At 38.8% G+C, this 27,232-nt stretch overlaps 1 protein-coding gene across 6 annotated transcripts; it reads left to right on the forward strand.

Moving 5' to 3' along the window:
- The first annotated feature begins 383 nt into the window (after positions 1-383).
- Positions 384-27,232, forward strand: LOC110046362 (uncharacterized). Of its 6 annotated transcripts, none has more exons than XM_089276030.1 (6): positions 384-555; positions 21,698-21,882; positions 22,463-22,707; positions 23,214-23,474; positions 24,284-24,364; positions 24,998-27,232. In XM_089276030.1, the coding sequence occupies exons 2-6, from the start codon at positions 21,698-21,700 to the stop codon at positions 25,258-25,260; spliced, it is 1,035 nt and encodes a 344-aa protein (XP_089132156.1). In that variant the 5' UTR covers positions 384-555; the 3' UTR covers positions 25,261-27,232. The 6 variants fall into 6 exon arrangements, with proteins under 6 accessions (XP_089132156.1, XP_089132152.1, XP_089132155.1 ...); XM_089276026.1 differs by lacking the exon at positions 384-555 and adding an exon at positions 1,922-2,049; XM_089276029.1 differs by lacking the exon at positions 384-555 and adding an exon at positions 3,815-3,931.

The raw sequence follows: 27,232 nt of genomic DNA on the forward strand, positions 1-27,232 counted from the left end.
TAATTTTGTTTACATGCTGTTACTTTCTAACGCAGTTTTATAAACACGTTCACATACACAGGAAGGCGGCTTGACAAAAAAGTCGACTCGACCAGTGCGTAAGGTCGATAGTCTCTATGGTGGCCGGCTTTCAAATATTAAATAGCGCTTAAAAGAACTTTTCGCTGTGACTTTATCTCTAGCGTGATTTGTTTTGTTAAGACTCATCCATCAGATAGCGCTGTATCCGGTGGATAGCGTTACCCAGTCTTCGAGCAATTGCCGTCCTGGTGAGTTCTGCCAAGGCCAAGTGGAAAATTTCCACTGTAGCTCGAAGGGACAGTCCCGCATCCCATCATGCAACTCGATACCAGATGCTTTCAAAGTTAGGGTATAGCGGCAATTCCAGCCTTTTCGGTGTCTGTCGGCGGCGCGATTGGTAGCGTGAACGTTACCGTGTTTTGAACAGTTTAGTCTGAACAGTTTCATCGTCAGTGATAAAGAAAAAAGACGTTTGTTAAGTCTCAAGCCATTGGTTTATTTGTAGGATTCGCAGTTGCATTTATAGCCTCGTCGGTGAGTGTATTCAACTGGTATTTCACTTATTGACGTGAATCAGCCCTATTTATTTAGAGTCCATTTGTACCGCCTGCATGCAATTGCTTCGTTCTGACCGTTCTGGGCAGAATATTTCATTCGCAGTTCCTGGATGTTCCCAAGTCTGCTTACATCCTAAAGTTTTCTCGGTTACTTAATTCCTGTATATCATGTTTTAGAGGTTTAACATTAATTAAAAATGCACATGGCACGAAGTCCATAAGTGACGTCTTAGAGGAGGTTGCCTGTAGGACGATCACGTGATTGGGGAGCATGTAATTGTATGCTTGTTTGCGTTTGCGACCCTGCTTCACGCAACAGTAGCTAGTAGGCGGGTTTGCGACTTTTATGTTGACATTAGAAGCCAATATCTATTTTTCTACGCTCTAAACAGAGACAGTTGTTCCTTTAAATAGCATTTCAATAGTTTTGACGCTTTCCACGGAAGTACAAAAATAACCTGACTATGAAAAGAATTTATGTGAATCATGGTATTATCAGCGAAGAGTCCTTACTAAATGCTCGAGTTTGCCTTGCACAATAAAAGTTCTTAATTCGTCGAAATTTTCGCAAGTTCAAGGAATTTAACCTTTAGAGGCATTTACCCTGAAACCCATGTTTACATGCTGTTCAATTCTAGACTGACACCACTATATAATTAGCAGCTTGACAAAAACGGTAGCCGGCTTTGAAATAATTGCGCTTAAAAGAAGAACATTTTGCTGTGACTTGATCTTTTGTGTTCGATTGTCAATTCTCGGCTGAGGCCGTTGGCCGCACACTGCGAGACTTCGCCCCGTCATTGCAATTACTAAGTCGAAGCGAACACCTTTAATTTGAACCAGCAGAGCCCGAAATAGCTCTCTTCGATCCATGAACAAATCTGCAAAACAACGTGCTTTTTCCTGTTAAAAAATTGTGACTGTAAGCTGCGTAGGAGGTTCTGAAGGGATGTCACATTGCGTGACTTTCCAGCTGTCTCTTTCCCATTCTTTCCACATGTACAATCTCTTCTATTTTGAACATCAAGAGCTGCTGTAATCAGTGAGTGTAGTTCTGCCAAATTCTTTGAACACTATGAGTTTTAAAGGAAGAGAAGTCTGACTAGGTTTATTACTCTTTCCGTAACTAGACAATTTCAGTGTCATGCAATGAAAATGCAATGGTTGCAAGTTTGGGCTTGCTCGCCGAATCTTTTCAACTTCTTGCTCGAGTGCCTTTTGGACAGGGACTTACCCTAATTATTACATCAAGCTGACACTTCGGCCTTCTTTTCATTGACTGATGTAGCTGAGTGACATTTCTTTGGCTTGCCTCGCCCTTGTATCTCAAAGTCCGTTCTATAATATATGCATGCACATGTTTCATGCACAAGAACTTCGTAGCCACGTTGTCATCCACATTAATTACCTACAAGAAAACATCATGCTGACCGAAATTCTTGTACATCTCGCGCTCATCAGTAGAGTAACGGTGAGTTTGCCTCTTTGCTTTCATCTTGGGGTTACTCTAGTAAAACACCGATACCTGAAGAACCTGAAGATGAAGACGAAAGTTTAAAACTATTGTTACTCAAGCATAACCTAAAATAAGACTTGGCATACAGTATATTGAAGAAAATTTTGCTGTTAGTGATTCTTGAGGGATGGGAAACTCAAAAGTCGAAGGAAGAGTATTTGGTGATTGAAGACAGTTTAGGACAAGTGAAAGAGTCGGGGACCAATATCCAAATAACCAAATGTACTCCTTGCTTTGATTAGTGATTCACAAAAGGTCACGATGCCGCATTTCTTAGCCTTCCTTAGCCCACTAAAGCCCAGTTGGAATCCCCTATTTCTCCCTCTTGTGGTAGAAACCGTGACATACGGCCAGTTTCTAGCATAATGATCAAAGCACTCGGCAAGCCAGTGCTGAGTTTTGATTTGGGAAACGACAAAACAGTGCTGAATTCAAAATCACTTTTCGTCGCAAACTTGGCCAAAAGTTGTATAGTACACAGACAGCGATGAATGCATGTCACTCCACCCTTAAACGAGCCTACGTAGATTTGCTATTAATAGCTGTCAAACATTAATAGAATTTGATTCTCTACCGGCAAGAATTGTACCGTTCCTGTAGGTGTACAATCAGATATACTTTTGGCGACGCAATGAACACACTGGAGTTTCAAGCCAAGCTATTTGGCCTGGTTATTTTGGCTCTTCAGTCGCATCTTCCGACGCTATAAGAATCATGAACATATGACAGACTAGCAGCCAATCTTAATAGTTTATGTTGCATGCTGAGCCATTCCTAACGGTAAACACAGTCTCACTCACTACCCATCTGTTGGATATGATTTTAATAATCTAAAGTTTAATCAAACTTGTCGCTAAAAATACGACCTACCGGCAACTGTTTTCAGTGCATGTAATTGTTTTCGCTATGGCTCAGATAAATGTTACTCACGGCCCAATATCTTCTAAAAAATGCAATCAATCAAAGCTTTTATCAACACTATTATCATTGCTGGATAAGAACGTTTTGGGGAACAAAGAAATAACCAGAAAAGAACAGTCAGTGAACACTTAATTAAGCAAAGACCCCGAGGGCAACAAGATTGTGTATTTCTACGCTACTCTTCAGTTTAGCTTGTCACGTATTTCGTCGTGAGTATTCTTTAAAAAACTGAAAATAATTCATAAATGTAACCTCAGTTACATACGGCGACCTTATGTTTGATTTAGAGCTGGTAACACAGCAAAACACGTGGAATTTGGCCTGGTTCAGTCAAGATTTTGAAATATTTCTGCAGTTATGGACGAATGCCTTTACCATCACAATTTTGTGCATTTTTTACCATCAAGTGCTCCATGTATGCTAGTAATGTTTCTTTTTGCCTCTCAAGAGCTCACAAGGTATTTGCTACACACGATATTGCATGTTTCTTTCCTGTAAAGCGAAGTGTGAATGAAAGCTAAGAAGAATTATTGCAAGAGTAAGCACTTTCGGAGTTATTGTTTTCTACTCATTTTACGTGGTCGTACAAATGTACATACCATGAGGGCACTGAATGCAAGGTAGCTTTGATTTAACGGCGGCAATGAAAAGGGCACCTTGCATTTTAGTTTTAAGGAGACTCCTAAGCTTTGCATAATAATGGTGGAAACGTCAATCAATTGTCAGTTGCTTTTGGAAACGATCATGCAAATTAAGAAAAAACACCGAGGCTAGCGGTTAACAAAGCTTATTAACAGCTAGCAGCTATTGCGACTTGATCTGTTGAATATTCTAAGGTATTGAAAGTACACGCCAGATTACCGAGATGATGCTGGGTTTATTTTTCGTGGAGCTGACCCTTCTCCTAAGAGTAACGGTAAGCAAACAAATTTTGCTGACATTTCATCTTTACCAAATTGCCATGCAGTCTCAAATTACCTAAGTAATTCTATATTCCCCACTTTTTGATACCAGCCAGTCCATAGATAAAACAAACACGAAACAATGATATCTAAAATGCTTGTAAACCAAACGTCACTATAGCGATTTTGGCGGTTTTCAAGCTTGCCGTTTCGATTCTCAATTTCTGCCTAAGTAAACGCTTGGCTGGTTAGCCGACGTGAAAACTGGGTGCGGTTTAGCATCTCGGTAAAAGTCAGCTTTCTACTCTCTCACCTGCCCCTAGAATATGGGGGTTGATAATATTCTTAAGTATTTTTTCTCACATTTACGGGTTACATGTATGACTTAGTGTAAATCTTAAATAGTTCGAAGCCTGTCTCATCGAAAATGCGTTCGTGGGGAAAACAAAACATCTCACGCTTCATTGATAACTAACAAAATTAAAGGGAGCTTACAAATCTCTTTCTCAGATCAAAGCCGAAATCTGTAAGCCTACTTTTATCATTGTTGTTTTTACAAAATAGTACTAATTAATAAGGAATGTATCTGAAAGATAGATTTAACCAGCCGGATCGGTTGAAAGCGGAAAGCGCCGGCGCCAGTAAGTTTTGATTGGTCATCAACTTGGCACAGTTGAGTCGAAACATCGGAACGCTTTGAAAATAATACACATTTCCCTGGTGTAGATATCTTGCACTTGCAAGCAGCTTGTCTTATTTCCGTGTTAATGAGCCAAATTGGCTTTGAATTATGTTTTGCTTGTTATAACAAGCCTTATGAGGCTGCTTTCCGTATTTAGATGGTGTGATCGTATCGACGAATGAGGCCTATTTTTCGTGCTTTCATCAGTAAAGTTTGACCTTTAGACTGCATTAATGCTTTAAAGAGAAAGACCTGCATGAAAGCAGACTTAATTCTTTAATTCAATTTTGATCTATGATAACTCTAGCCCGCAAATAAAACCAGGTCCATATCGTTTGATAAAGAAACAAAATCTGTTAAATTTAAGTTTGGTTTCCAATTAAGTGTAATCACGGCAAACTAATTTCGCAACACTGAATAATTATTCACTTCTAATAAAAGAAAAAATACATGTTAATAAAACTTCTTTGCGTAATAATCTAATGATCTGTCTTACCCAAAGCAGAGAATTGGCTAGTTGCAAAACAATTCGATATATATAATAATTAAAATGAATGCGCGCGCTCTGATCGGTCAAGCAGCTATGGTTTATTGTACCAGTAAACTCATAGAAATTTCGTGTGTGTTCTGAATTGTTGTATAAAAGCAATAGACCGCAAGTTTTTATGGTTTAGAGGCATGATAAACCACTTGGGATGTTGGAAGAACACGCGAAGAATTCGTAAACTTGAATCACTCGCCTGTGGCTCGTGATTTACGAATTCTTCTCGCGTCCTTCCAACATCACGCGTCGTTTATCAGCCTAAAAACCATAAAAACTTGTGGTCTGTTTCTTAAATAACTAAATGAAACCTCTGCTCTTTTTTCAGTCCAGCTTGTGACTGCCGTGCGTAAGTGAATTATTTGCTGTTAAAAGAACATAAAACAAAAACAAAACATTTAAAGTGTAGTATATTTTGCATGCCAATCACTTTTTACTTGCTTGCTCAACATGCTTAACTTTACAAGCATATACTTCGTAAATCTTTTGACACGCGATGTTTACAATTTGATTTTTCAGCCCATCAAGGGCTGTTGATGATCAAGGCCAGTTTGCAGTTTTCAAATCGTCATTTTGACTATTAATTTTGGTCGTTAAGATCGAAGCGGCCATGAAACAGGATTAAAACGTGCGTTTTCAACTTAAGTTGTCTTTTTAAAGGACAGTGTGCTTTGGCATCGATTTTGATTTTAAAAGGTCGAAGAAATCCAATTGAGTCCGTACTTAATTCAATAAATAGTTAACTGTATAAGCAATTTAGCCTGTGCCAGTCAGTCACTTGGACATGTACAAGACCGTATAACTGCTTAACCCCTATTTACTGTGACTGCATAGTAACGCGATTTACTCAAAAGAAAGATTGTGCTCACTCAATTTGCGTTTTCTATCCGGCTTTAATCATCTAAGAACTATTTTTTGTAAATTACCACGCCATATACTTCGATGCAAATATTTACCAGATGCAGTGCCTTATTTGCGTGCACCTTATAATTTGCCAAGAGAAAGAACACTGACATATAAATTATCTCGAAGGCTGATAGATTCTGTACATTCATCGATTTAATTCTCCCGGCCCGTCATACTGTAGATCGTTAAAAGCCCTTTACATTCCACCTCTAAGATGTTGGTTTGAGATAGATACCATCTGATTTGAGAAGAAGAACAAAACCATATTTATATAATTGCTGACTCGAGGTCTCGACACAGAAAAGCTCAAAGCTTCCATATTATGAATAAGGGCGTCTTAAGGGGGGTTTTCCTATTCCTCTCACAATCGATGACACCATCTTATGTTTAATCGGCTCTGATGCCGGGACCCCGGGGGTACTTCCAGAAAACCTGGGTGGGGGTGTGCGGCACACTTCTCAAAACCCTTTACCCTATATATGACCAAAATCTGCTACTCTATTTATGACGTGGCCAAAAATTCGATACTCCTTTTATTACCGCTGCAGCTGGCGCAGTTGCCCTAAACATAACTTATGAAGGGTTTTTGTTCATGGTGTTATTGATAACAATGAAAAAGTAGCTTCTTCTAAGAAACATACCCAAATAAATTTTTCTGGCTGGGACTGGAATATCGGTATATTGTTAAGTTTTGTCTGGTTTTCCCATTTGTTCACCCACATATAACGCGGCTTGTTTGCGAAGACGGAGTTTTTAAATAGCAACAGATTTAAGGCGCGGCTTGCATCGCAACTCAAGACGCGCGGGACGCTCGTCGAAGCTCGTATCGCTTGAGATGTTTTAGCTAACTACACTGAAGACCATAAAAGAAGGTTCAACGCCGCAGGAAAGATTTAGCACAGATATGAGTAGATAAAAACCATTTCGATCCCAACAGGTGGAAAAGTTTGGACCGAGTTGTCGTTTCTTGTAACTGCATAACCCGCGGAAATACCGGATCCGCTTGCATGCTCCAGTTTGCACGTGTCACGTTATTCAGGTCGCCTCACACTATATCTCCGTTAAATATTTTGGGGTTAATTCGATTTGTTGCAATAATTTTCCAATTTAATTAACGGTTAGGAATAAACTGAGTTGAATGACTTTGCGTATTGTTAATAGTTTTCTCCTAGGCGTTAGAAATGAGTGTTCGCACACCATTAATTATAAGAACGCCAGAAATACGCAGAACTGTGAGCCAGAGGACGTCTTTCTTGAATATATTTTTCCAGTTGGGCGACGACCGTTTCACGCTTTGTAAGCGAGTTATTTTCTCTTTTCGTGTCATCTTGCACGCGTAACACGTGTTCAGACTGATGTTGGGACCGCAAACATTCCTTCGATAGAGTTAAGCCAGACGTTAACCCTATGCGTCGGACCGTTTGGCGGTATCAAAGTCCGTTCAACACGTGCATGAACATCAGCCCTCGGATGCAGTCAAGAGCTTCCAAGACACGTTCTCATCTACTCCATTTACCGACAAGTAGTCACCATGCTAACCAAAATTTAGGTATATCTTGAACTCATTATCGGGATAACAGTGAGTCAGTTTCACATTTATCTTCTTTTTGACATGGTTTAAGTTGAACGGCGGTACCTGCACGTTTTCAGACGGTTTAAAATTCATGCGCCGCTTTCCTTAGACCACTGTACCATATCCATACATGTATACATGACATACGGTTAGATTTCCAAACATAACGTTATTGTATCTTGCGCTCAAAACACTGGGCCAGGCCAGTGTAAGGTCTGTAAGGTTGATTTCATAAACGAAAGAGCAATGCTGGATTCAACTGATCAGACGGTCGCAAAAGGGATTAGTGATGCATGCATATCATCGATGTTAGACCACCCGTGGCTAGCACACTGTAACTGACATGCCTAAGTGGCTTTGTTGTCAAACAAAAATAATAGATTAATATATTTTCACACCGGCATTTTCATTTAATTGAATTACCCTTTAATAGGTGTAAAATAAGAGTCTTGGCGAAAATAAATCGAAACGTGTTGGTCGATATACTCACAAAGGGTATCAAATCAACGTACTTTCGACACTTGGCTCTTTGGCCACGCATATCTTTTGACGCTATAAGATTACATTTGAACTGCAAGCCGATATTAACATACATATATCGTCTGTTGAATGATTCATGTCAATAAACTTAATAAACACTGTCTAAATTGACGCGTCAAGTCATTATCAAGTGATCTGCAATCACCCGTCCCATATTTTCCCACGGCACTTCAAACCTCATAATACTCGATCCTGCGTGCACGTGTTGCTTTAGTATCCTCTAGGCTTTTGTAAACAACAGAAGAAGAAATTAAAAGCAACATCCTAGCTTTATGCATGCTAGATTTATCTATCGGATAGCGATGTATCCGGTGGATAGCGTTACCCAGTCTTCCAACAATTGCCGTCCTAGTGAGTTCCGCCAAGGCCGAGTGGAAAATTTCCGCCGTAGGTCGGCGAAGGGACAGTCCCGCATCCCATCATGCAACTCGATAACAGATGCTTTCACGTTAGGGTATAGCGGCAATTCCAGCCTTTTCTGTGTCTGTCGGCGGCGCGATTGGTAGCGTTGACGTCACTGTGTTTTGAACAATTTAGTCCGAACAGTGTCATCTCCAGTGATACGGAAAAAAAATGTTTGTAAAGTCTCAAGTCATTGGTTTATTTGTAGGATTCGCCGTTGCATCTATAGCCTCGTCGGTGAGTATATTCAACTGGTATTTCACTTATCGACATGTATCAGCCCTATTTATTTAGAGTCCATTTGTACCGCTTGCATCAAGAGAAAATGAGGTCTCTTAAGTAGTAAGTAAGTAACTGAGTGCTTTATTTAGACACTTTTCACCAGTGAGCCTGGGTCTCGTTGCTTGCATTCAACTGCTTCGTTCTGACCGTTCTGGGCAGAATATTTCATTCGCAGTTCCTCGATGTTTCCCAATCTGCTTACATCCAAATTCAAAAAAATAATCTGAGACGTTATTTATTTGTTTGTCATAACCTAGCCCAAGCTGGATATAAATAAGAGAAAAATTAAGTTATGTCAAGGCAAGTGATGCCACCACATCCGTGTAGAGTATTAATTAATGACCTGGTAGTGTTTTGTATTGTTTACGCTTTCTCAGTATATTGTTTAAGTCGAAGTTGGTTTGAGGGAGTAGACTTTAATACGATTAAGAAAACATAACCAATTATTTTTTTCTGGCAGGGACTGGAATATCGGTATGTTATTGAGTTATGTTTGGTTTTCCCATTTGTTCACCCACATATAACGCGGCTTGTTTGCGAAGACGGAGTTTTTAAATAGCAACAGATTTAAGGCGCAGCTTGCATTGCAACTCAAGACGGCGGGACGCTAATCCAGGCTCGTATCGCTTGAGATGTTTTAGCTAACTACACTGAAGACCATAAAAGAGGGTTCAGCAGCGCAGGAAAGATTTAGCACAGATATAAGTAGATAAAAACCATTTCGATCCCAACAGGTGGAAAAGTTTGGACCGAGTTGTCGTTTCTTGTAACTGTATAACCCGCGGAAATACCGGATCCGCTTGCATGCTCCAGTTTGCACGTGTCACGTTATTCAGGTCGCCTCACACTATATCTACATTAAATATTTTGGGGTTAATTCGATTTGTTGCAATAATTTTCCAATTTAATTACTGGCTAGGAATAAACTGAGCTGAACGACTGCGTGTTATTAATAGTTTTCTCCTAGGCCTTGGAAATGAGCGTTCGCACACCAGTAATTATAAAAACGCGAGAAATACGCAGAAATGAGCCAGAGGACGTCTTTCTTGAATATATTTTTCAGTTGGGCGACCACCATTTTATGCTTTGTAAGCGAGTTTTTTTGTCGTGTCATCTTGCACGAGAAACACGTGTTCTGACTGATGTTGGGTCCGCGGACATTCCTTCGACGCTCCTATCACGCGTCGAACCGTTTGTTTCAACACGTGCATGCATATCAGCCCTCGGGTGCAGTCAAGAGCTTCCAAGACGCTTCTTATCTACTCCATTTACCGACAAGTAGCCACCATGCTAACCAAAATTCTGCTATATCTTGAACTTATCATCGGGATAACAGTGAGTTCTCATGTTTCTCTTCTTTTTGATATGGTTTAAGTTAAACGGCGGTACCTGCACGTTTTTAGACGGTTTAAAATTCATGCGCCGCATTCCTTAGCCCACTGAACCATATCCATACATGTATACATGACATAAGGTTAGATTTCCAAACAATTATCCTTTAATAGGTGCAAATAAAGAGACTTGGCGAAAATAAATCGGATCGTGTTGGTCAGTAGACCGCGCTAGCTAGTAGCACGGCTAAAACTGGGACAATCTTCAACTAATAGGCATCATATAATTGTGCGCTAATCAAACTGGTCGTTTAAAATACGACTTCTAATTGTTTTCGATTTGCAGAGAAAAGCTGTTAGTTATTAAAGCTATCTTGTGACCTTACTGTTGCTCATCTGTGTAGTAATGCTCACTGATCTGTATATACTAAGGAGAATGAAAAGATAAATATTATCACAGGTGATTTTTGAAAGCAAACAATCACTGAAAGCAAACAAAACACAACAAAACAACAGTTGGACACAGGCCCCTGCAAAGTCATGGGGCTTTCCTCGCTTGCCTCTCGATACTAGCCGCGTGATTCCAAAAGGACTGGTCACGCTATTTTCCGCAGTATTCTTACGAAAACTGAAAATAAATCAATTAAGGTGGCCGAACACAGTTTTCGCGCGCGCTTTTGCTGATGCAATTGAGCGCGCGCACAAGGATTGCAAAAACAAACATGCCGTCAATAGAGCGATCATTTTCTTTACTCAACACCCGCACTATCTGTGCTATTTTTCACTATTATTGAACGCAGTCTATTGATGGCTTCAGTCTTTTATTACAAAGATATGTTAGGAAAGGTAACGACGCAAAGAACCCAGCAATTCTCAGCTTTCTCTTTGTTACCGAAAGAACCCAGTTAAATGCAGCGCATGCGCAGTTGCTCGAAAAATTGAGACCGATTGCTTTTGCAGAATCTTGCGGATTTCTGACGATCCAGTCGTTAGAATTTAAAGAAATTTGGCAAAAAAATAGTTCAGAAACCACTTGAATGATCTATCGCAAAAAATCTGAATTTTGACATAGGGAATTTTTAATAATACAGTACTTGCGGTGAAAACGATTAACGGCGAATTACGAAAATCGCCTATGTCAAAATTTTATTAGAACAGTGTTGACAGAAGGGATTTAATGTCAATTCGTAGTGGGCAAAAAATGAAAAAAATCTAACGACTGGATTTTTTTTAAATAAACAAAAACCATTTTTTAAGCCTTGTTTTTAACCAGCCTCGTTGCCATGGCAACAGCACACACCTTAGCCAAAATGCGAGAATAAACTTTTCTGTGGTTAACCTTGACTCTTGCAAAAAACGGGCGCCAAAGCATAAATAGGTTAAAAGTAATAGTGAATTAGGCATAGGTTCTTGAAAACTGTGTTCGGCCACCTTAAAGTTGACACCTCAGTTACATACGACGAGCTTAAGAACATTGCAAAGCTAGCACGACTTCAGGCGGTTGACTTGATTCGTGTGGCCGTTAGACATAATATGTTTAATCTCAGATCAAGATGTTAAAATATTTCTGTTAATGTTTGCACGTAAGCTAAAACACAAGACTCAACGTGCGTGAATGCAGTACGGTTTGAATTTTATGCAACTTTTTCCTGATCAAACGCTCCTTGGTTACCAACATATCGTCTTTGCCTCTCAGGGTATTTGCTACAGGCTATATTGTTTGTTTCTTTCCACTGATTCTGTGCGAGTAACGCCAGGACGCCATCATCGCTATTTGAATCACCCGTCAAGTTCTCAATACTTTCATCACAGACCTCGTCAAGCATAACAAAGCACATCATTTGTTTTGATGCCGCCATATTGAATACACAGGTGTATGTGAGGTTGCCATGGTTAAAATCCTTTTTCGGATTTTGCGTTCCATTCGGTCGCGAAATCCGGTGAATCTCGGATCAAAAATCCACTTTTGGATTCTCCGAAAGGAACGCACCCAACGTATAATACATGTAATATTATTTTTATCTTGAATCAAATACTTGCCATACTTCGGTAAAAGTGCACGTCTTAAACAGCTATCTACACTGACATGGCTATCGATCTTTGATGATATGCGTCAAGGAGGTTTAAGGCCACTTGATAGACGCTTGATGACATTTGATTTACCACTCAGCTTGTTGTCTCTCTTACAAATGCCAAACATTATTGATCTTTCGCTCTTAGCGACCCCCAAGACCCCCCAACAATCCACGCGAGAGCTTTTTGGCTAATGTGTTTGCTGCGAAGGCTCCTAATATTCTCTTTCATTTGTCATTCATTTTGTTACTGTCTTTTTCACTGGGATTAAAGTATTTAGTTTCTAGACAATTTTAGACTGAAATGCTATTGAAATGATCTGCTTTTGTCAGTTTTGAAAACAAAGCGATAACAATGAAATCACTAGCGCGAAAAGCATTCAAATCGTAAATTTTCAAGTTGGATGTGAGCACAGTCCGATTGCCTACATTTGTGCAGTATCTGTTAATCTTACGACTACATTAGACAAAGGAAAGAGAAAATGTTTATCTCTAGACGACAAAAGATAAGGCCCGTTATCAACGGACCCTCTGCTTTGCCGACTGATAACTTTTAGGTGAGCTCTGCTAAGTGGAAATAACCACGTTAGGGACAGTCCCGTATCCCATCATGCAGTTCTATGCCAGTCGGCTCTATAGAAAGCAACGACCTTTAAGAATCAAGCCTTTTTCCGTTCGGGGCCGATTCAGTAACGTTACCATTGAACATAGTCTGAACAGTTTCTCTGCAACTGATAAAGAAAAGGATGTTTGTAATGTCTCAAGCCATTGGTGTATTTGTAGGATTCACCATTGCATTTATGACATCGTCGGTGAGTATATTTATATACTAATATTTCACCAATTGACGTGCATCAGTCCTATTTATTTAGGATCCATCTGTACGCTTGCACGCTTAGCTGTTTCGTTCTGACCGTTCTGGGCTGAATATTTCATTCGCAATTCTTCGGTGTTTTCCGGTCAGCTCACATCCCAAAGCTTTCTCGGATACTCAGTTCCCATTTAGAGTACATTTCGTGTCCTTATGCTGAAAATTAATTTACATGCATGCACGTGCACATGGCCCAAAGTCTAAAACTTATTTCACACGTTGCCGTCTGGACGATCACGTGATTGAGTGCATGTCATTGTATGGTTGGTTTGTGTTGTATTTTAACACTTAATACAACAGTGGGCGGTTTTGCAGCTTTTATGGTGACATTAGAAGCTAATATACATTTTGTACGCTCTATATAAACAAAGACAGTTTTTCTTTCTATAGCTTTTCAATAGTTTTGATGCGTTGAACGGAAATACAAAAATAAGCCGATTATGGAAAGAATTTATTAGACTGATCGTCGCAAGAGTCACTAATAAATGTCCGTGCTTGCATTCCACCATGAAAGTTCAAAAATGATTAAATGTTATTTATTTATTTGTTAGTCATAACCTAGGCCAAGCTGCTTATAAATAGGAGAAAAATAAAGCTATTTCAAGGCATGTGATGCCACAACCGTGTATAGTATTATTAATGACCTGGTATTGTTTTTGTATTGTTTTTTGGGGCTTTCTCAGTATATTGTTCAAGTTGAGTTGAGAGAGTAGACTTTTAATGCGATTAAGGGTAGATGCAGTCATGAACAAACTACAAGCTGCGGACCAAGTCTCGGCTAATAGTTCCTATACACGCATTGTCTTCGTACTCAAGATTTTGTCAAATAAACTAGAAATAACTCACAGATCAATTGTCCCAATTGAAATACGCCCTAGAATAGAGCTTAGCAATGCCAATGGATTTTAACAAAGAAATTAAAAAGATTAACTTTTGTGGTTGTCATAGCTCAAGTCATAACTTAAGTCTGGCTATTTGTTGTAAAAGATTTTCAGGTTAAAAGGTCAGTGGGATAAAAACTGTTCGCATGTGTTGAACAGACTCTTAAATATTACGGATTCAATCAGTAAAAACAAAAAAAACAAAAACAAATTAAGGCACATATCCGGTAATTTCGATTCCTACTCCATGTTTACATGCTGTTATTAAATTAATTCGTAATAGAGTTTCATAAACACGTTCACATACACAGGAAGCCGTATTGTACTGTATATCTTCAGAATGTTAGAAATGAGAGATTTTACGTCATCACTTTAGTAGCGGCTGGACAACAGAGTCAGCTCGATCTGCGTAAGATCGGATGTCCCTGTATGCTGGCCGGCTTTAAAATAATAGCGCTTGAAAGAGAATTTCGCTGTGACTTAAATGTCTTGTGTTCGAACACAAGAATTCAAGTCACAACGAAATTCTCTTTCAAGCGCTATTAGTTTAAAGTCGGCCAGCATACAGGGACATTCGATCTTTCGATTGTCAATTCTGGGCTGAGGCCGTCGATCGTACGCTGCAAGACTGCGCCCCGTCATTGCAATTACTCTAAGTCGAAAGGGACGAACTTTGAACCAGCAGAGCTCGAAACAGGTTACTTCGATCCGTAACCAAATCAGTCTGCCGAACGACGAGTTTTTTGCTGTCAGAAAATTGTGTCTGTGAGCTGTTTGGGAGGTTCTAAAAGATATGTGACATTGTACGACTTTCCAGCTTTCTGATTCCCATTTTTTCACAAGTACAATCGCGCGCTCCTTCCAATAGCTGCTGTAATCTGTCTTAAGTGTAGCTCTACTAAAATCTTTGAACACTGCGGGTTTCAATCGAAGAGAAGTCCGACTAGCTTTCTTATTTCTTATTCTTTTCATAAACAGACAATTTCAGTGTCATGCAATGGTTGCAAGTTCGGGCTTGCTCGAGTGCTTTTGGGCAAGGGGCTTTCCCTAGTTATTACATCAAGCTCACACTTCGGCCTTCTTTTCATTGGCTGATGTAGTTCCTATGCCATACTATCAAAGTCCGTTCTATAATGTATGCGTGTACATGTTTCATCTGCTCAAGAGCTTCCTTGCCACGTTGTCATCCACAATAATTACCTACAAGAAATTATCATACTGACTGAAATATCTCGCGCTCATCAGTAAAGTAACGGTGAGTTTGCCTCTTTGCTTTCTCCTTGGTGTTTTTCTAGTAAAACACCAATACCTGAAGAGCCTTAAGATGAAGACAAACGTTTTTAGCCTGAGTTTAAAACTTGTTACGCAACAAGTACTCAAGCAGAATCTAAAATAAGGCTCGGCATATAGCGTATCGAAAATAGATTTGCTGTCACTGATTCTGCGGGATGCGAATCTCAAAAGTCAAAGGAAGACTATTTGGTGATTGTGAGAGACAGTTTAGGACAAGTGAAAGAGCCGGGGAGCAAAAATGAATAAAAAGAAAAAACGAATGTATGCCTGCTTGGATACTTGGGTGATTCACAAAAGGTCACGATACATTCCTTGGCATTCTTTAGCACTGAAGCTTCTCTTTTAATCCCCTATTTCTTCCTCTTGTGGTACAAACCGTGACATACGGCCATACTGGCACAATTAATGATCAAAGAACTTGGCCAAGCCAGCGTAGGGTTTTGATTTGTGAAACGACAAAACAGTGCTGAATGCAAAATCTTTTTTTGTCGCCAACATAGCCAAAAGTTGTATTGAGCCTAAGTGGATTTACTATTAATAGCTGTCAAATATTAATAGAATTTGTATTTATGTAGACAAGAATTCGAACTGGACCAAACCACACTGTTAGGTGTAAAACCAGATATATTTTTGGCGGTAACGTAATGATCACACTTGAGTTTCAAACCAAGCTTGGTTATTTTAATTTGGCTCTTCGGTCATATCTTTCGCCGCTATAAAAATCATTAACACAGTAATAGCACCCAATCTTAATAGTTTATGTCACGGTGTGCAGAGCCATTCCTGACAATAAACACAGGACGGGTTCGTTGACTGTTCTTGGATATGATTTTAATAATCTGAAGTTTAATCAAACTTGTCGCTAAAAATACGACCTGCCGACAACTGTTTTAACTGTTTTCACAATTGCTAAATGAGATCAATATTATCACGGCCTAATGTCTTAAAATCTAATCTACCAAAGATTTTGTCAATACTACTATCATCGGTCGTGAAGGACGTTTTTGAATTCGCCGAGAACAAAGAAAACGCCGGAAAAGAGCAGTTGCCATGGACACTTAATAGTACAGGCCCGGAGCGCAACGATATTTTTTGTGTATTTCCACGCTACTCTTGAGTCAGCTGGTCACGTACGTATTTCGTCAGTATTCTTTCGAAAACTGAAAATTGGTCATAAATGTTAAATACTTCAGTTACAGCATACGGCGAGCTTATGTTTGATTTAGAGCTGGGAACACAGCAAAACACGTGGAATTGACCTGGTTTCTGGTGGCTCAGCTCTAAACACTGCCAGACATAACTTTAATCCTAGGTGTCGAAATATTTGTGCATTTATGGACGAGTGCCTTTACTTTCTTGCTTAAGAGTTCTCAGGGTATTTGCCACAGGCGATATTACATGTTTCTTCCTGTAAAGTGAAGTGCGAAAGTTAAGAAGAATTATCGTCAGGGTAAGCAGTTTCGGAGTCATTGTTCTTTTCCGATTGTTAGTGGTCGTACAAATGTAGACAATGTACATACCATGAGGGCACTGAATCCAAAGTAGCTTTGGTTTGACTTTAATTCTTTCGAAGTAAGAACGACTAGAGTACTAATCCGTGCAAACAGTGGTGGCTAGAAATGGTAAAGAAAAGAGCAGAAAAGGGAATTTTACATGCATGTCCAATTTAAGTTTCATCGCGACTCCTATTGAAAGCTTTGCATAAATTTAATGAAAACCTCTTCAAAACGTCAATCAATTTGTAGCTGAATTTGGGAAACATCATGCAAAACAGCTTATTAATAGCCAGCCGTTACTACGACTCGATCTGTTAATTAATCTAGGATATTCAAAAAACGTATTTACATGCCAGATTGTCCGAGATCAGTGATGTTGGCGTTTTTCGTGGAACTGACCATACTCCTTAAAATAACGGTAAGCAAAGAACTTTTGCTGACAGTTCATCTTGGCGAGCAGATGTCATACAAACCTAATTAATTCTACATTTCCCACTTTTTGCTACTAGGAATTACATAGACAGAACAAAAACGATATAGTGACATCTGAAATGCTTGTAACCCAAATGTCTTTACAGCGATTTTGGCGGTTTTCAAGCTTGGTTTTCGATTCTCGATTTCTACCTAAGTGAACGCTTGACTGGTTAGACCACGCGGAAAATGGGCGCGGTTTAGCGTCTCGGTGAATGTCAGCTTTCTTCTTTGTCACCTGCCTCCAGGAATAGGGGCTGAAAGCCTTAGTTTACTTGTTCTCACATTGACGGGTTACACTTATGACTTAGTGTAAATCTCAAGCAGTTTGAAACCTGTCGTATCGCAAATGCGTTCGTGGGCAAACGACAAGACATCGTACGCTTCATTGATAATAACAAAATTTAAGGGAGCTTACATATCTCTTTCTTAGATCGAGCCGAAATCTGTAATTCTTTTGTCATTGTTGTTTTTTTTTTTATTTAAAAAATAGTATTAATCAGCAAGAAATATATCTGGAAGATACATTGAACCGGGTGGATCGGTTGAATGCCGCAAGCGACTGCGCCAGTGTGCGGTTTTGATTCGTCATCAACTCGGCATCTGGGGTCGAAAAAGACCTGTATCGAAATGCTTTGAAAACAGCACATGTTTCCCTAGTTTAGATACCTCGCAATTGCAAGCAGCTTGTTTTATTCCCCTGTTAATGAGCCAAAGTATCTTTGAATTTTGCGTTGCTTTATAACAAGCCTTATGAGGCTGCTTTAGCTTTAAGAACCGTATTTAGATGGCGTGATCGACGAAGGAGGCCTTTCGTGCTTTCATAATGTTTGACCTTTAGACAGTTTACTGAGACTGCGTCAGGCCTGCTAAGAAAATAGAAATCACTTTTAAAAAGGAATACCTACATGAAAGCAGACTTAATTCTTTAAATAAATATCGATCTATGATGACGTTAGACCGCAAATATTAATAAAACCAGGTCCATTTTGATCAAGAAACAAAATCTACTAAATTTAAAGTCTGGTTTGCAATTAAGTGTAAACATTGCAAAATAATTTCGCAACACTGAATAATTATTCACTTCTAATCAAAGAAAAAGTCTAATAGTCTAACGATCTGTCTTACCCAAAGCAGAGAATCTAGTTGCAAAACAATTCCTCATAACTAAATGAAACCTCTGGTCTTTTTTCGTCCAGCTTGTGACTGCCGTACCTAAGTGAATTATTTGCTGTTAAAAGAACATAAAACAAAAACAAAACATTTTATGTGTTGCATATTTTGCATGCCAATCAGTTTTTTTTTTTCTTTTCCACTTGCTTGTTCAACGTGCTTAAGTTTACAAACATGTACTTCGTAAATCTTTAGACAGGCGATGTTTGCAATTTGATTTGTTCAGCCCATTAAGGGTAACTATTGATGATCAAGGCCAGTTTGCAGTTTTCAAATTGTCATTTTGCCCATTTCGGTCGTCAGTAAGATCGAAGCGGCCGTGAAACAGGATTAAAGCTTGCGCTTTCAACTTAAGTTGTCGTTTTAAAGGAAAGTGTGCTGTGACATCAATTTTGATTTTAAAAGTTCGAAGAATCCTAATTAAGTTCGTACTTCAGTGAATTGTTTACTGTATAAGCAGTTCAGCCTGTGCCAGTCAGTGACTTGGACATGTACAAGACCGTACAACTACTTAACTATACTGTCGCTAGTTACTGGGACTGTACAGTGACGCAATTTACTTGATTTATAAGATCGTGCTCACGTAATTTGCGTTCTCTAGCCGGCTTTAAAGATCAGAACTATTTTGTGTACATTACAAAGGCATACTTCGATGCAAATATTTACCAGATCCAGAGCGGCGGTGTATGCGTACACTTTACAATTTGCTGTGAAAAATAATATGTAAGTTATCTTGAAAACTAATAGATTCTGTACATTCATCGATTTAATTCTCCCGTTATAGATCGTTATAAACCCTTTACATCACATCTCTTAGCACACCACTTAATACATTTCGGTATTAAGTGTCGCACAACGTTTAAGGGGGTTTCCCTATTCCTCTCCAATCGATGGCATCATCTTGGATTTGATTGGCTCCGATGGCGGGACATTTCAACGTAAGTGTGCCACGTAGACTAAACAACAGGCGCGAACAAATCTTAACGGCATTACATGGAAGGTGACTATATAACTTGAAAACTTAGCCATGTTTCCCGCCAGCCTGTCGATTTTTCTTCTTCTTTTTTTTTTTAATTAATTTTTCTGGCAGGGACTGGAATATCGGTATGTTTTTAAGTTTTGTTTTGCATTCCCGTTCATTTACATATATAAAACGCTTTTTTGCGCAGGACGGAGTATCCAAAATAACAAAGGATTTAAGGCACAGCTTGCAATTTAAAACTCGCTCGCGAAGCTCGTGTCGCTTGAAATGGCTTAGCTTTTAGTTTAAACTACACTGAACACCATAACAGAAGGTTTCAAAACGCAGGAAAGATACAGAAGAGATATACATGAGTAGATACTATTTCGATCATCTAGCGGATGGAAAAATTTGAATGTATGTGTTTGTAGTTTTGATTTGTAATCCCGTGAGTTCCAATGAATGTATGGTTTGTTTGCGCTAGACGGAGTTTTACAATAACAAAGGATTTAAGGCGCGGCTTGCACCTCGAGAATTGTGTGCGCGGGGAGCTCGCGGAGGCTCGTTTGGCTTGAAATGTTTTACCCTAACTTATCGGATTAATTTCCGCAGAAATCCGGGATATTTTTTTTCGCTGCCGGCATGTTGAGTAAAAAGCTTGCTCTTCGACAGAGTAGTCTTTGATCAGAAAATTTGTTGCATAAATGATTGTGCTGTGTTTCGGTTACCTGTTTCGTGGCAAGTGAAACTTTTCCGCCCTGTTAATTATTATTAAATTTCTTTGCTGTAAGTTCGTTACTCGAGTGTAGTGACTTGTGCACATCATCTGAAGCGTGTTTGTTAAAGCTGTGTGTTTTCGCAATCAATCACGAAGAAGGCTACCGAAGTCAATACATTTAAAACTCTGAAACATATGGCCATTTTTTTGTAAAAAAAAACAAAAAACAAAAAACAGTTCTGAGTTAACACAGCAAAGATTTGTATCACACCTTGAAATAAACTAAATGTTCCATAAATTGGGCTGATCTTGATGTAATATTGCAGCGTTCTTTACTCAGTGTAATATAACAATTCAGACATGACTCGTTCTCAACTTTGATGGTACGCCACTTCGAATTGGGAGATGTTATTTTTAGAGAAAAATAATTAAAAATAAGAATATGTTCGCAATTCACTAGCTAAGTTCCACTTGAGACGGAAACATTTCAACATGATATCAGTGCAATATTCAATAAATTGCTTCGTTCGCTGCGTGAAAGCACTAATATGAACTATTTTAGGATGGAAGTACGAAATTTTGTAAGAAACAGAGCCAAAGTTCGACTGCACAAATGATACTCATGTATTACACAGCTTTTATTTTTAATTCTATGCTCATAATTCAGTGGTTATTATTCAATCAATTAGTTTTACATGAATGTAAATAGAAAAAAATAGTAGTTTTGCTTTTTATGGTATTAGTAAGTTAGTTAGTTTTACTTTCGGATGAAGAGTCATTTTATCTTTTGTGGAAATGCCGAAATAAAGTCGTTATTATATGTCACCATCGCCATCACCACCATCACCATCATCACTACTACTATTACTATTACTATTTAAAAAAAATTATTACTATTATTATTATTGATATTATTATTATTATTATTATTATTATTATTATTTGAAATTCCAAGCACGATTACTCCCTAAATTGTACGACACGAGGTCCAATTACTATTTAATCGTGTCTATAACAAATTTCGGATTTAAAAATGTCTTTTGAGAACTTTTTCTTCTTCCTCTTCATGAGTACATTGTTATTTTTTGGCTTCTCTCAGCTCAGTCATTTTAAGAGAAAAACCGGTGCAGCTAAAAAAAATGCGAATATTAGGCATTCGTCAACGTTCTTGCTTTTATAAGGGATGCGTGTGTCTTTCACGCGCATGCTCCGATCAAGGTAAAGCTTAGGCTAGAGAGTGGGATACATATATAATGTTTGCACAGTCTTAGGTTCAAGATCTTTTTACAGGCCACATTTCGTGAAATCAATCAACAATCGTGGTAACAACTACAACAGCAGCAAAAGAAAATCGAAATACAACAAAAGCAAAAACAAAAACAAAACGAAAAGTAAGTTGAAAAGCACAGACTAACAAGGTGGAGAGCCTTGACCTGAGTGACTAGTTTGTTTGTTTTCCGGCCATTTGTTTTTCTGTCTTCTTCTTCTTTTTTTTTTTTTTTCTGAACAAAAGGCTCTAAGGACGTATCCAAAGCATTAAGCAGGCATGCTAGAAGGTCTTATAATTATTACTTTTATTATTTTTAGATGGCAGCAGTTGATGACTGCCAAGACATGAAATACTGGAATGGCACACACTGTGTTCAATGCAGTGGATGCCCACGTGGCTTTGGAGTTAGAACAAAATGCACATCAAAACAAGATACAGATTGTCAACCGTGTTGGCCTGATTACGACTACTCCAACACTACTGGATATGAGAGATGTATCCTGTAAGTCTCTAATAACTTCAACAGTTTTCTTTTCAAAAGTATACATAGACCAATTTCGATATATTGAAATTCAGCCTAAAACAACAGACCTCAGTACGAGGCTCTGGGGAATAGCTACAGAGTTTGTGGGGCTTATTCCCCAGAGCGTCGTGCTGAGGTCTATTGTGTTAGGCTGAATTTCAAATTTTCGAAATTGGTCTATAATTGTCACTTTTTTCACCTCCCCTAAATTCTGCCGAGTTCACCTCGTCCCATGCAAATATGTGATTGCTAGTCCCAGCCCCACCCCAGCCGGACTGACCCTGTTTTCCCGGGGATGGCTTTATCACCCCCGCCCCCCACCCTTCCCTCCTAATGTAACTCCTCTCTCCAGTCACCCACTGTCATCTTCACTATTTCCTGCTGCTCTTACCATAAATCTTGCTTTTTACAATACTTCAGGATACCCCATGCCCCATCATTCAAAAGTGCATGAGTAATGTTTGTAATATATGAGAACTATACATGTGCATCATTGGTGGGTTGCGTGTACCATTTTTAAAAGTCTCCTTGTTGAAAGATTTATTTTTTTTCGTTTCAGCTGTGACAAGTATTCGAATTGCCTCCCTGGCAATTCGAAAAAAATCAGAAACTGCACTATTTTCTCTGGACCTGTGTGTGACGGTTGCGAGGATGGTTACTATCGTGAGCCTCTAGTTGGACCCAACGGAGGGTGTGTTGAATGCTCTCCAAAGTGCAGCATCCTTCAAGTAGAAATAAGATCTTGTAGTACTGATCATGACCGGGAGTGCAAGGCAAAAGGACCGGTCACCACCCCGAACCTGAGTAAGCTCATTTATTTACCTTACGAAACTAAGCTGTATCCTCCACTGATCACTATCGTGATTTTAGGTTCCTTTAACATCATGATCCTTTCCATGGTCTGCCGGCCTCGTGACAAGATGTTTCTCTTTGATATTGTAATATGGACCATGTCGCTGACTGATGTATCGGTGGCTGATCTCATCCGGCTGAAAATAAGAAGTCAAACATGTAAAGGGAGGATGTTAGGAGTAACATTTCAAATTTAGCGCGCTAAACCACTCTACCACCCCTTCCCTATCCCAACCCATATCGTCACCCATCCACTCACTGAGGGGAGCCTATTTGACGAGTGGGTTTGAGATCTAAATTTAAAACAGGAATATATTTACTATTACCATTCTCGTAGTACCAGCGGTTTTCTCTGTTCTGTTTCTCAATTAAATTTGTCAGTTGAAGAAGAAGAAGAGAAAAAGAAGAAGAAAAGACCTGTAACAGAAGTGTAAAGAACAATATTTTTCCCCCTTTAGGTGATTCCCCCACGGGCTCTGATAAAATCCCCAGCAGTACTGCTCACCAAGGGCCGAATGTGGAACCAGAAGAACCAGCTGGAACTTCCCACCCCTCATCAATTCCATTGGCAAAAGATTCAAGGTTATGGAGCGGCATCGGTGGAGGAAGCATAATTCTATTTATAGCAATGGTTGCAGTCATAATACGCAAAAAATTAAAAAATCGAAGGAAACTGGATGCCAAGCAAAGGCAACCACTGATGTCATCTGTTAAACCGGGTAAGTGTTAATAGCCCACCTCCCTCGGGGGACTGAGGGGGAGGGTGGGGCATAGGCTAATGGCTAGCGTGGTGAACTTCGGATCAAGTGGTCAAGTTAAAGTTGACGTTTGCCCCTGGCTGGAGTCTCTGTGTTGCGTTTTTAGAGTATGTTAGCCTTAGAATGCCTTTTCCGCAAAGGGAAGAAAATTGGTACCGGGAAATTCACCTCTTGGGCGGAGGTAGCCCTGCCATGAACTGGCAGCCCATCCACGAGGAGGTAGCAATTCCCTTTGCTTCATATTTCGCCTTTGTTCAGTAACTCGTATTTTGGGATTGGGGTTTTTCAGGTTTTATTGTTTTTACTATTCAATAAAAGTCCAAGACTTCCGTGAGAAAGTGGGCGTAAGTTGCGGTTCCCTGCGGACTCCACCATAGAGCTTACAGGGCAATGGAGTCCGTCGGTCGTGGAATAAGAAAGAAACTGTTTTCAAATGAGCTGCAGCAGTGTTTATCGTATTAGCTTTAAAACATATAATAAATCGATTCACTTCATTTTAAACTAAAGTAGGGCTCAAATCTGTTGGAGGGGGGGGGGGGGGTGGGGCGGCGGTGCTTATAATCAGAAATAATATTTTGTTTACAGGTAAATAGGCCCACACCCTAGGGGATTATAAGTGGGAGAGCCTATAAGCGGCAGTTTGAGGTATTTGCTACTCAGTAAGGAGTAAAAGAGTGCAATGTATATATATAAGTATCGTATTCCGGTTTACTCTTAGAAATTGAAGACTTTTGATCTGCTCTTTTTTTCATTTCATTTACGTATTCTAGGTTTGGATGGTCCCATTAGCGGTCTCACAATTGAAGGAAGAAGATTCATAACCCAGAAGCTCAATGGCAAATACCATGACGGTTAGCAAATCTTTTTACTAAATGCATTCGAGATTTAAACAAAGTTATTGTTATTGTTATTGTTATTGTTATTGTTATTGTTATTGTTATTGTTATTGTTATTGTTATTGTTATTGTTATTGTTATTGTTATTGTTATTGTTATTGTTATTGTTATTGTTATTGTTATTGTTATTGTTATTGTTATTGTTATTGTTATTGTTATTGTTATTGTTATTGCTATTGCTATTGCTATTGCTATTGCTATTGCTATTGCTATTGTTATTGCTATTGCTATTGCTATTGCTATTGCTATTGCTATTGTTATTGTTATTGTTATTGTTATTGTTATTGTTATTGTTATTGTTATTGTTACTGTCAATGTTATTGTTACTGTTACTGTCAATGTTACTGTTACTGTTACTTTCACTGTTACTGTTACTGTTACTGTTACTGTTACCGTTACCGTTATTGTTACCGTGACCGTTGCCGTTGCCGTTACCGTTACTGATACTGTTACTGTTACCATTTTTTCATCCTTCCACCCTTTCATCCTTCCACCCTTCCACCCTGCCCCAGCGTCACACAGCAGAAAACTTGGACCCATCGGTTTTGATGTGTTAAAGAATTGTGCTTCTTATCGCTTATATTTTAGGTTATTTCTACTGGCAAATGTGCGGAGACAAACTTGGCCTGCTTGCTGAGTGCGAATCTTGGAAACTTGCTGAAAACCCAGCTGAAAAGTTTCTCACAGCCTTTGGAGAAAAGGCAGGAAGCACAATCAGAAAATTGGTCGAGGTTCTAAGAGATCAAGAGGTCGACCTGACACAAATTGCTAATGAAATTGAAGCAAAATTTTCGCCACCTCAGGATCAAGATCAACAAGATCAACAAGATGTAAATGAGACCTGGGTGTAATTAACTTCATTGTACGGCCTGAAAAAATTCCACTAATCTAGTTTCTTGTGCCAAATTCTTTTTTGGGGCGGGGAGGTGGGTAGGAGGTAGGGGTATAGTGTTCAGAGAGCTATATCACGGGTGGCGCGGCTTGTAATTTATAGCCTACAGTTCATCGTGTCATAGTTTGCCTTCGTTCTCCTCAATCTTAACCATACTCGTTCTTTTCTGTATGAAATGTGTTTAAATGTATTTGTTTTATCCCTAATTTATAAAACCGTCAAACGAGATATATTAACAAATAACGCTATTGAACTAGAAAGCTGGAAATATGCTGATTTATGTTATAATCTTAGATATAATATATTGTAGAAAGTCTTACAACGAATTGTTTGGTCCATCTGTACGTTGTTAATGCTAATGTTAAGACTAATATCATTCATCAGTAATGTTGTCTCTTTAACATCCGCAACTGGTTTAGTCCAGTTCATGCCACCATTCCATTTGATTGAGGACACTCAATCAAACCTCTTAAACCTTCCAGGTGATCTTCATCTGCTTTAAGTTGGCTATTTTGGCTAAAAGACGCAAAAAAACAAAAGCAACAAACAGTTGGAGCAAAAATAAAAGCATCAGCTTAATTACTCTTCTTATGTATTGAACTATTTTGTTTTTTTTTGTGATAGCAGATTAGTTTTTCTCCGGGTTTGAATATATTTAGCAATATTTTTAATCGTTCCGTTTTGATACCAAAATAGCTATTTTTGTACTTTTTGTAATCAGACAACTGCCAAATTGATAGAGTTTTAGGGGTTTAGATTTGTGAAAGCTTAAAACGTGCACCCAATTGGCTCTTATTAGTCGTCTTTGATTATAATTTTGATTAAAAGTGCAATAAGTTTTATAGTGGCAGGTAAAAGCACAGAGGTGCATTTCAATTAATTAATGAGCTAAATTAATCTTTAAAACTGTTGTACAAGGTTAACATCTTTAGTGCTAATGGTAGATGATGTTTATGTTCCGTACTGTGTGTCAAACTAATGTTGCAGAGGTTTTTAGTGTTGAATGATTCAAGGAGATAGACCAGTGGGCTGAGAAAATAAATTAGAGGTCATTCTTCCGAGTTGAATCCCCTCGGTATCGAGAAACAATGAAGACTGGACTCGAAGTAGTTATCAGTTAGGTCCGTTTATAATCTAACTAGAGTGATGTAACTTAACCCGTGAAATAATTGCTACTCAATTAGACATGATTAGACACTGGAGCGGTTTTCAGTTGATTGTCGTAAAGCTAAAACCACTTTATCAATCTAGCGAATCTCAAAGGACATAGATAATTCAATAGGCCCTTTGCACGATCCGGTCACATGGTACGGAATTAATTATGCTGGGACGCAAGTTAGACAGTGGGACTTCCAAAACAAAGGAACTCGTACCAGTCCAGCCCGACTTTCCTTTGTTTTGAAAGTCCCGCTGTGTAACTTGCGTCCCAGCCTAATTAATTCCGTACCATGTGACCGGATCGTGCAAAGTGCCTATAAACCAATCAAAACTCGAAGTAAATACGTGTAGCTGAGTGAGTCACGATTGGTTTAAGTTTAGCCTTGGATTAGATGGAAAAGTGGCGCAAGTTTGTTAAGGCAATCATGTAGTGAGGTAAAGCAAAACCAACTACATTTCAACACAGATGAAAACCACTCTATTTTTATTGTCTTTATTTGTTTGTTCACCTCCACGGCTTAGATAGAATCATTCTATAAGGATATATTAGCATAATTTTATTATAATTGTATTTGATACTAATATTATTTAATGTCATTGATAGTTGAATTGTTCTCGCTGGGTAAAGACCATGGTATTATGGTAACCTAGAGATGTACATTGAATTTTGAATTTTCATTTAATAGTTATAATTTTCATTATTCAGCAATAGGTGGAAAGTACTGAATCACTTTTAATCATGGTTTGAATAAAAAAGAGAAATATAATCCTAA

Source organism: Orbicella faveolata, unplaced genomic scaffold (genome assembly GCF_042242905.1).
Source record: "Orbicella faveolata isolate gen_17 unplaced genomic scaffold, um_ofav_v1 contig_4, whole genome shotgun sequence".
Classification (NCBI taxonomy): domain Eukaryota; kingdom Metazoa; phylum Cnidaria; class Anthozoa; order Scleractinia; family Merulinidae; genus Orbicella; species Orbicella faveolata.